At 38.4% G+C, this 9,095-nt stretch overlaps 1 protein-coding gene across 1 annotated transcript; it reads left to right on the forward strand.

Moving 5' to 3' along the window:
• Positions 1-4,739: 4,739 nt before the first annotated feature.
• LOC117280024 (uncharacterized) lies at positions 4,740-5,231 on the forward strand. The gene has a single exon (XM_033659681.1). It carries the CDS (start codon positions 4,740-4,742, stop codon positions 5,229-5,231), a length of 492 nt encoding a protein of 163 aa, XP_033515572.1.
• Positions 5,232-9,095: the final 3,864 nt, after the last annotated feature.

A 9,095-nucleotide genomic window follows, 5' to 3' on the forward strand; every position in this document is an offset into this window, starting at 1 on the left:
ATTTGGGCGATCTGGAGGCCAATTCAAGAAAGGATGCGATTTTGGAATATCGACATAACTTCAAAAAACGTATGTGTCTTGCTTAACCTCGAGTGGGGGAATTACCCCTTAGGCATCGAGTCTTATGTGCCATTTGTGAAATGTGAAGCCGAGTATGCGAGGTGACGAGTACGTACTCGGGCTTATATGTAAAAATTTTCTTGGTTTAAAGTTTTAGACATTCTTATGTATTAAATTAGATAATTGTTGGCATTAGTAAATCCTTGAATTATCACGCCTCGTTCCTTATTTGTCAATTTTGTATTTTATATAATAAATTTAGTGTTATTGTCACTTGGATTTTACGTGAATTCCATGTGTTTATTGATTTGATATTTTATTGGAATTAAATCCATGATGGAACCCTTATCTGTAAATATTTATTAATAAGTTTAAATTGAGGAGTTAATATAATTATCAAAAATTTGGAATAATGAATGTGTTGCCCTATACTGAGTATTTTTCACCTAACAGAATTCCTTAAGAAGATGAAAATACAGGATTACTCAATCATTGACCAACTAAGGAAAACTCCATCTCAGATATCTTTATTATCTTTGCTTTTGCACTCGGAAGCACATGCTTGTGTGTTGATCAAAACTATGAATGAGGCATATGTCTCAGAAAAGACAACGGTGAATTAGCTAGAAGAAATGGCTGAAAGATACTTTGAAGTAAATAGAATTACTTTTAGCGATGATGATTTGCCTGAGGAAGGGGCTGGGCACAATAGAGTTTTGCATCTTGTGGTCAAATGTGAAGGGCACTACATAAAATGAGTCGTGATTGACGGGGGCTTAAGTGTAGATGTATGCCCTCTTTCTACTCTACAACAACTGAACATTAACAAAAACATAATTCGGGCTAGTAATGTTAGCATCAGAGTTTTTGATGGTTCAAGAAGAGATACTATTGGGGAAATCGAACTCACCATGACAATCGGCCCGGTTGATTTTAACATTGTTTTTGAATTGTTGGATATGGAAACTTCCTATAATTTTCTTCTGGGAAGGACGTGGATCCATATGGCCAGAGCTGGACCATCCAACCTACATCAAATGGTCAAATTCGAGTATGACAGGCAAGGAATTGTTATTCATGGGGAGGACGATCCGTCTGTCTATAGAGACCCATCCATTCCACGTATCGAGGCTAAGGAAGGATGTGAATCCATCATATATCAGGCTTTTGAGGTGATTGAGGTTGACCAAGTGGAAGAAGAAAAACCAATTTTGCATCCTCGTCTTTCAGCCATATCTATGATGGTAGATGCGCTGATGTTGAGGCACGACTATGAGCCAGGAAAGGGATTAGGATCCTCTCTTTAGGGAATTATGAACCCCATTGCTCTATTTTGGAAGAAAGAAACCTTTGTCTTGGGTTTTAAACCAACATCAGCTGACATAGATTGAGCCAAGGCCCGCAAAAAGAATGGTTGGAATTTGTCCAAACCAATCCCTCATATTTCCTACTTTTTTGTCAAGCCACAATTTGAAGAAGTTCAAAATCCTTCTACTAAGGATGACATTGATGAAGTTTGCCAGGGTCTCAAGGAGATGTTCTATGAGATCAATATGGTCCAAGTTGGTGAGGGCCCTAGCCGTGCAAGTGTTCAGTTGATTGGTCCAGATACCTCGCTCAACAACTGGGAAGCAACTCCTCTTCCCATCAGGAAGGAGTCTTGGTAGTCTGTTTTGTTGCTTTTTTGTATTTGGATTATTTTCAGGGTTGTAAACCAGATATTTTAGTTTAATTGCTTTTCTTTAATGTTAACCCGTCTATCTTTCAAATTCAATGAAATGAAGTTCTAGTTTCATAGTAAAATTATGTCTTTTCCTTTCCCTAATTTTTGTTAATTTCTTATCATTTTCAGTTTTGTTAATACTGGCTTTAAAAACATGACATGCATGTGGAATTCACGTCGAGATTTTAAAAAGCTGTCTAATCTCGAAATAATGATCCAAGAAGTTGAGTATGATGAAGACAAGGCTTTTAAGGAAATTAAAAGGGAATTGGAACAATATGAGAATAATCCTAAGCCTAATTTAAATGAAACTGAGGCAATTATACTGAACAAAATACTAGAGATGCCATAATTCAAGTTTTGTTCTAGTACAGAGATGTATTTGCTTGGTCGTATGATGACATGTCGGGTTCGAGTGCCGATTTAGGGGTTCATAAGCTTTCCACATATCCTAATTTTCCACCAATATAGCAAAAACAAAGGAAGTTTAAGACAATTATGAGTGATAAGATTAAAAAAGAAATTACCAAGCAATTAAGTGCAAATGTGATCAGGGTCGTCCGATATACTACATGGTTAGTAAATGTTGTGCCAATGCCAAAGAAGGATGGGAAAATCAAAGTTTGTGTTGACTATAGGGATTTAAACAAAGCAAGTCAAAAGGACAACTTTCCCTTACCCAATATTCATATCCTTGTCGGCAATTTTGCTAAACATGAGATCCAATCTTTTGTGGATTGTTATGCCAGGTATCACCAAATTCTGATAGATGAAGAAGACACAAAAATGACCGCCTTCACCACTCCATGTGGAACTTACTGTTATAGGGTCATGCCATTTGGTTTTAAGAATGCATGGTCAACTTACATGAGGGCCATGACCACCATCTTCCATGACATGATACATAAAGAGATTGAAGTATATGTTGATGATATGATCATTAAGTCCAGAACATAAACCGATCATGTGCAAGACTTGAAAAAGTTCTTTGAAAGGCTATGAAGGTATAATCTCAAACTCAATCCAGCTAAATGTGCATTTGGAGTTCCTTATGGGAAGCTCTTGGGTTTTATAGTTAGTCAAAGATGCATTGAGTTAGATCCCTCCAAGATAAAGACCATTCGAGAGCTGCCTCCCCCGAAGAACAAAACAAAAGTCATGAGTTTACTCAGGAGGTTGAACTACATCAGCAGGTTCATCGCGCATCTTACAACCACATGTGAGCCCAATTTCAAGTTGTTGAAAAAGAATGACGCTATCAAATGGATAGTTGAGTGCCAATAAGCTTTTGACAAAATTAAGGAATATTTGTCAAATCCCCCTGTTTTGGTCCCACCAAAACCTAGTAGGCCTTTGTTTTTATATCTTTCATTAATGGATAATTCCTTTGGTTGTGTTTTGGGTCACATGATTCCACAGGCAAAAAGGAACAAGCAATCTATTATTTGAGCAAAAAGTTCACCACTTATGAGGCCAAATACACTATTTTGGAAAGGACATGTTGCGCCTTAACCTGGGTCAACCAAAAACTTAGGCATTATATTTTGGCCTATACAACATACCTCATATCCTGAATGGATCCCCTGAAGTATATCTTTTAGAAACCGATGCCAACCGACAGATTGGCATAGTGGCAAATCTTGCTCATGGAGTTTGATATTGTTTATGTCACCCGTACTACCATGAAAGCACAAGCTTTGGCTGATCATCTGGTAGAAAACGCGGTTGATGATGAGTATGAATATTTGAACACATACTTCCCAGATGAAGAGGTTAATTTAGTTAAAGAAGTAGTCCAAGATGACAGCCAAATTTGGAAACTATACTTTGATGGGGCTGTAAACATCAAAGGCGTAGGGATTAGGGCATATCTTGTATCACCTACTGGGAAACACATTACCCTGCCGCGACGCGACTTCGTTTCTTCTGTAAAAACAACATGGTAGAATATGAAGCTTGCATCATGAGTCTGAACATGGCAATAAACCTAAATATGCGTGAACCGTTGGTGATAGGAGATTCAGATTTTCTTATTCGACAGGCTCAAGGTGATTGGGAGACTCGAGACATCAAGCTCATTCCATATAGATAATGTGTGGAGGATCTTAGCAAAAGGTTCAAGTCCATCGAGTTCAGGTACATTCCCAGGTTTCATAATGAATTAGCTGATGCCTTGGCCACCCTCGCCTCAATGCTTCCATATTCGAGTAATACTCACATTGACCCATTAGAAATTCAAATTCGGGATCAACATGGTAATAGGGATCAAAAGAGAACTATAGGCGACTCTTTAATGGTTTCTTTTTGAGTGGGGAAATCCTCTACAAAAGAACTCCGGATTTGAATTTGTTGAGATGTGTGGATGCCAAAGAAGCTAAAATGATTATGAATGAAGTGCATTCAGGAGTATGTGGTCCGCACATGAATGGATATGTTCTAGCAAATAAAATCCTCCGGACAAGATATTATTGGCTTACTATGGAGCGAGATTGCTTTCATTTTGTTCGCAAGTGCCACTAGTGTCAGATTCACATTGACTTGATTCACTCACCTCCTTCAGAGTTGTATCCTATGTCGGCTCTTTGGCCTTTTATTTCTTGGAGAATGGATGTCATTGGGCAAATCAAGCCAAAAGCTTCAAATGGGCACAAATTCATCTTGGTTGCAATTGATTACTTCACCAAATGGGTGAAAGCTATTACATTGAAAGCAGTTACCAAGAAAGTAGTAGTAGACTTTGTTCACTCCAAAATCATCTATCATTTCGATATTCCAAAAACCATTATCACAGATAATGCTACTATTTGAATAGTCATCTGATGAAGGAGGCACATGAACAACTTAAAATTGAACATCACAATTCTACTCCATACCTGCCCAAAGCTAATAGAGTTGTTAAAGCTGCGAATAAGAACCTTAAGAAGGTTCTTAGGAAGACGGTCCAAGGGTCTGGACAATGGCACGAGAAACTGCCTTTTGCTCTTTTGGGATACCGGACAACTGCACATACTTCTGTTGGCGCAACGCCCAACTTGTTGGTTATGGCATTGAAGTGGTAACCCCTGGTGAAGTTGAGATTCCCTCTCTCCAAATCATTATTGAAGCATGGATCGAGGACATTGACGGGGTCAAGTCTCGATTGGAACAATTGAGTTTGATTGATGAAAAACATTTGGCGAAAGTTTGTTTTGGTCAATTATACCAACAAAGAATGGCACGCGCTTATAATAAGAAAGTGCTCTCAAGACAATTCGAGGTAGGACAACTTGTTTTGAAACGTATCTTTCCGCACCAGGAAGAAGCAAAAGGAAAGTTCGCCTCGAATTGGCAAGGTCCTTACCTCATCAAAAAAGTATTGTCAAAAGGAGCTCTACACTTGGCAGATATAGAAGAAAAGGTGATAGATATATCCATCAACTTAGATGCGATCAAGAGATACTATGTCTGACATGCCTCTATTGGGGCATTTTTATACTTAGCATTCTCAGGTTGGGATGACGAAAGGCTATCATTCTCGCTACCCAAATACTGGTCAACCCTAGTTAGCCCTTTGAAGCCTAGTTTATATTTCTTTGTTTTCCCCTATTTTGGAACCAATGTACTTAATAAAAAAAAAGCAAAAAAAAAAAGAAAAGAAAAAAAAAACAACAAAGTTAGTAGCTTATTGAACTACGGTCGACCTGATTCCTTTAAAAGATACGTAGGCAGCCCTACTCTGGAGTTCGGATTAACCAAAATAAAAAATAAATATTCCCCAGTATTCAAAGAAACCGGGGCATGATTTTATATTTTCGATGGTTGTTCCATCAAAATGGTTCCAAAAGTTGCAATTCAGTTAAATAGTTCTTTTTACCTTTCCCTGTTAAGACCTTCTGATCAACTTTCGAGAATGATAAGTCGGTATAATACGGGTGATGCCTCAGCCATTGTAAAGATAGAAAATTAATGAGAGAGTCTTATTGATGAAAACCCACACGGGCACTATAAGGAAATAGTGAGTTGTGAAAGATAAACGAGATAGGTAAATCGGTGAAAACCCACAAAGGGCATCGTTGATCGATTTAGGGCTTCTTATATCCCGGCACAAGCACGGTTAAGACAAAGAGCTGAGTTTCAAAATGAAGCGTACAATAGATTTTGAGAATTAGACAGCTCAGATGGATCGGGCATCCAGTCCAAAGTGCATGTCATGTTCATTGAAGTCAGCATATACCTCCAGATAAGTCTTTTCTTATTTTTTCCCTGAAAGGGACACTTCTTGATTAAGTTATAATACCTATTGGTTCACCTTCTTGTTTTCTTTCATACTATTTTTTTGAGTCCCTTTCAGTCTAATATTTTCAAAGCAAAGCAAAGAAAAGGCCGCAAAATTGGTTACAGTTTCCCCATTATATAAAGTAAGGATAGCTGGGCATAAACCGTATGGGCAAAGGCATAAAGCCATCTGTGTGATTTTCCATGACGAGCAAATGAGCAATGTTTCAAGGTTTAACAAAAGTTACTCAGTTAAAAGTTATTTTCAGAGCAAGATTGTTTGCACCATAAACACAAATGGTGATAGGCCCAAAATAGTCAGGCATTGATATTGAGAAAGAAAGATCTCCAGAAAGTAAAGATAGAATCTCCCGGCAATTTGTACGACCACCGATAGAGTCAGTTTTTCTAACAAGTGTAATGGACACAAGGTCAAGTCGCCCAAGAAATCAAGGCTACAAACCGACCACCATTTTAAAACTAACGAATCTTTCTTTGTTTAGAATAGGTACAAAACAATTTTACGAAATAGTTCGTGAAAAGACGAACACCACCAAGTGAAGTTCTCAAATCCTTGATTCTCTTCCAATATACATGTAATCATGTTATTTTTAGTTTCATTATAGGGAACCAATACCCTATCTTCAATACAGGGTACTACATCCCTTAGTTGTATTTATTATTGCCAACATAGGGTACAACATTTCCTAGTAGCATCTCAGAGCGCCATGAGCCTCAGTTTATTGCCAACATAGGGTACGACATTCCCTAGTAGCATCTCAGAGCGCCAAGAGCTTCAGTTTATTGCCAACATAGGGTAAGACATTCCCTAGTAGCATCTCAGAGCACCATGAGCCTCATTTTATTGCCAACATAGGGTACGACATTCCGTAGTAGCATCTTAGAGCGCCACGAGCCTCATTTTATTGCCAACATAGGGTACGGCATACCCTAGTAGCATCCTAGAGTGCCACGAGCCTCATTTTATTGCCCACATAGGGTGCGACATTCCCTAGGAGCATCCTAGAGTACCACGAGCCTCATCTTATTGCCAACACATGGTACTACATCCCTAGGCTACATTAGTTTATGCCAATATAGGGTACGACATTCCCTAGTAGCATCTCAGAGCGCCACGGGCCTTAATTTATTGCCAACATAGGGTACGACATTCCCTAGTAGTATCCTAGAGTGTCACGAGCCTCATCTTATTGTCAACACAGGGTACTAACTGATTGCCTTCCTTCTTTTTAACATAGGGTACGGCATCTCTTATATAAAAATAACATTTTTTTAATTTTATTCTTTATTCTGCAATAGCAAAGACAGTTTATTGTATTTTCAATAACTCATAAAACTTTTCTAGTGCAAACTGTGGCAAAATTTTTTTGATCGTGGTGTTTGTTTGTGATGGCTTGTAGTTTTTTTGGCAAAGTACAGATTGGATGTGAAAAAAATTAATAAGATTCCAGTTCTTGCCAGAGAAAGGGGAATCTCAATACTAGCCCCAACGATCTTTGACATAATACTTACAGAGACATAGGGTCTGGAGATCCATCTTCTCATCATCTGATCAAGAAACAAGCCTGTGAGAATATTTCATAGTCTGTTACATCGAGAACATCAAGTTTCAGTCTAAAGTCAATGGGGGAAGCAAGTCAAGAATCAAGACAAGACTCCATATGGCATTTAGATAGGAATTTTGTAACTCTTAGATTTCAAGAGTATGTAATTTTCTTTCCATTTTGATGTAATTATAGGAATCGCAAATCAGAACCTTGACTGAACTTTGCTCGACTCTCCATCTAAGCATACTCTATCAGTCATTTTCAGCTTGAACTACACGAGACCTGATTCTCATATAACCCGAGATATGTAGACTGCCTAAAATCAAGGCTCGGTCGCATCTTTTTCTTTTATCTTCTATTCCGTTTTAAATAATAGTCTGATGACCATAAAGGTCATCTTTAAATTTAATAATTATTTCTATGTTCTAAGACCTTGAAAATTACTATTCATCATTCCTCGACTTACGTGCGTAGTTCGTATAATTTTCCAGAAAGTTTTTATGTGAAAAATAGATAAAAATGTGAAATAGAGCCTTAAAACTCAACTGAGTTAACTTTGGTCAATATTTTGAGCAAACGGACCCAGATCATTATTTTGACAGTTCCAGTAGGTCCGTATCATAATTTGGGACTTGGGCGTATGCCTGAAAATATATTTGGACATCCCTAGCTCAAGTTATGGCAATTTAACGGAAACTAGAAGCCTAAAGGCTTAAAGATTTTAAAGTTTGACCACAAATTGACTTTTATTGATATCGGGGTCGGATTCAAGTTCTGAAAATTTTCATAGGTCTGTTATGTCATTTATGACTTGTTTGTCGAATTTGGTGATAAACAGAGTTGATTTGTCGTGATTCGGACGTTAGGTTGTGAAAATAGAAGTTTTAAAGTTTTCTTACATATTTCATTTGATTTGATGTCCGATTCGTAATTCTATGTGTTAAATTGGTGTTTTGATCGTGCGAGCGAGTTCGTATGAGCTTTTTGGACTTGTGTACATGTTTGGTTTGGAGCCCCGAGGGCTCGGGTGAGTTTCGGATGCTCAACGGGCCATTTTGGACTTAAGGAAGATAGCAGATTTTTTGGTGTTTTGTTGCAGAATTTTTCCTCATCGCATTCGCGGGGGAGATCTCGCGATCGTGTAAGGCAATTTGAGAAGCCGGCTGAATTTGTTCTTCGTATTCGTGAATTTGAGGATGTGATAGTGTAGGAATGCGAAGTGGTGCTTCACGAACGCGTAGCCAAGGTCGCGTTTGCGTAGAGTTAAGGAGGCTAAAGCTGAGCCACGCGCTTTACTCATCGCAAACGCGTGAGGCCGTTCGCGATCGCGTAAGTTTGAGAGTCAGAGCATCGCGTTCGCGTGGTGTTTTATGCGTTCGCGTAGAGTAAATTTCTGGGGCAGCAAAGTAGAGTTTTGCGATCGCGATTAAGGAATCACTGGGAAGAACCCATAAATTCGGAAGTCGCCATTTTTACTCATTTTTGAGTTT

This window comes from Nicotiana tomentosiformis, chromosome 11 (assembly GCF_000390325.3).
Source record: "Nicotiana tomentosiformis chromosome 11, ASM39032v3, whole genome shotgun sequence".
NCBI classification, from domain to species: Eukaryota; Viridiplantae; Streptophyta; class Magnoliopsida; order Solanales; family Solanaceae; genus Nicotiana; species Nicotiana tomentosiformis.

What these genes read in the sequence shown, in the direction of transcription:
- LOC117280024 (XM_033659681.1), top strand. Translation starts at nt 4,740, where the DNA reads ATGGCACGAGAAACTGCCTTTTGCTCTTTTGGGATACCGGACAACTGC.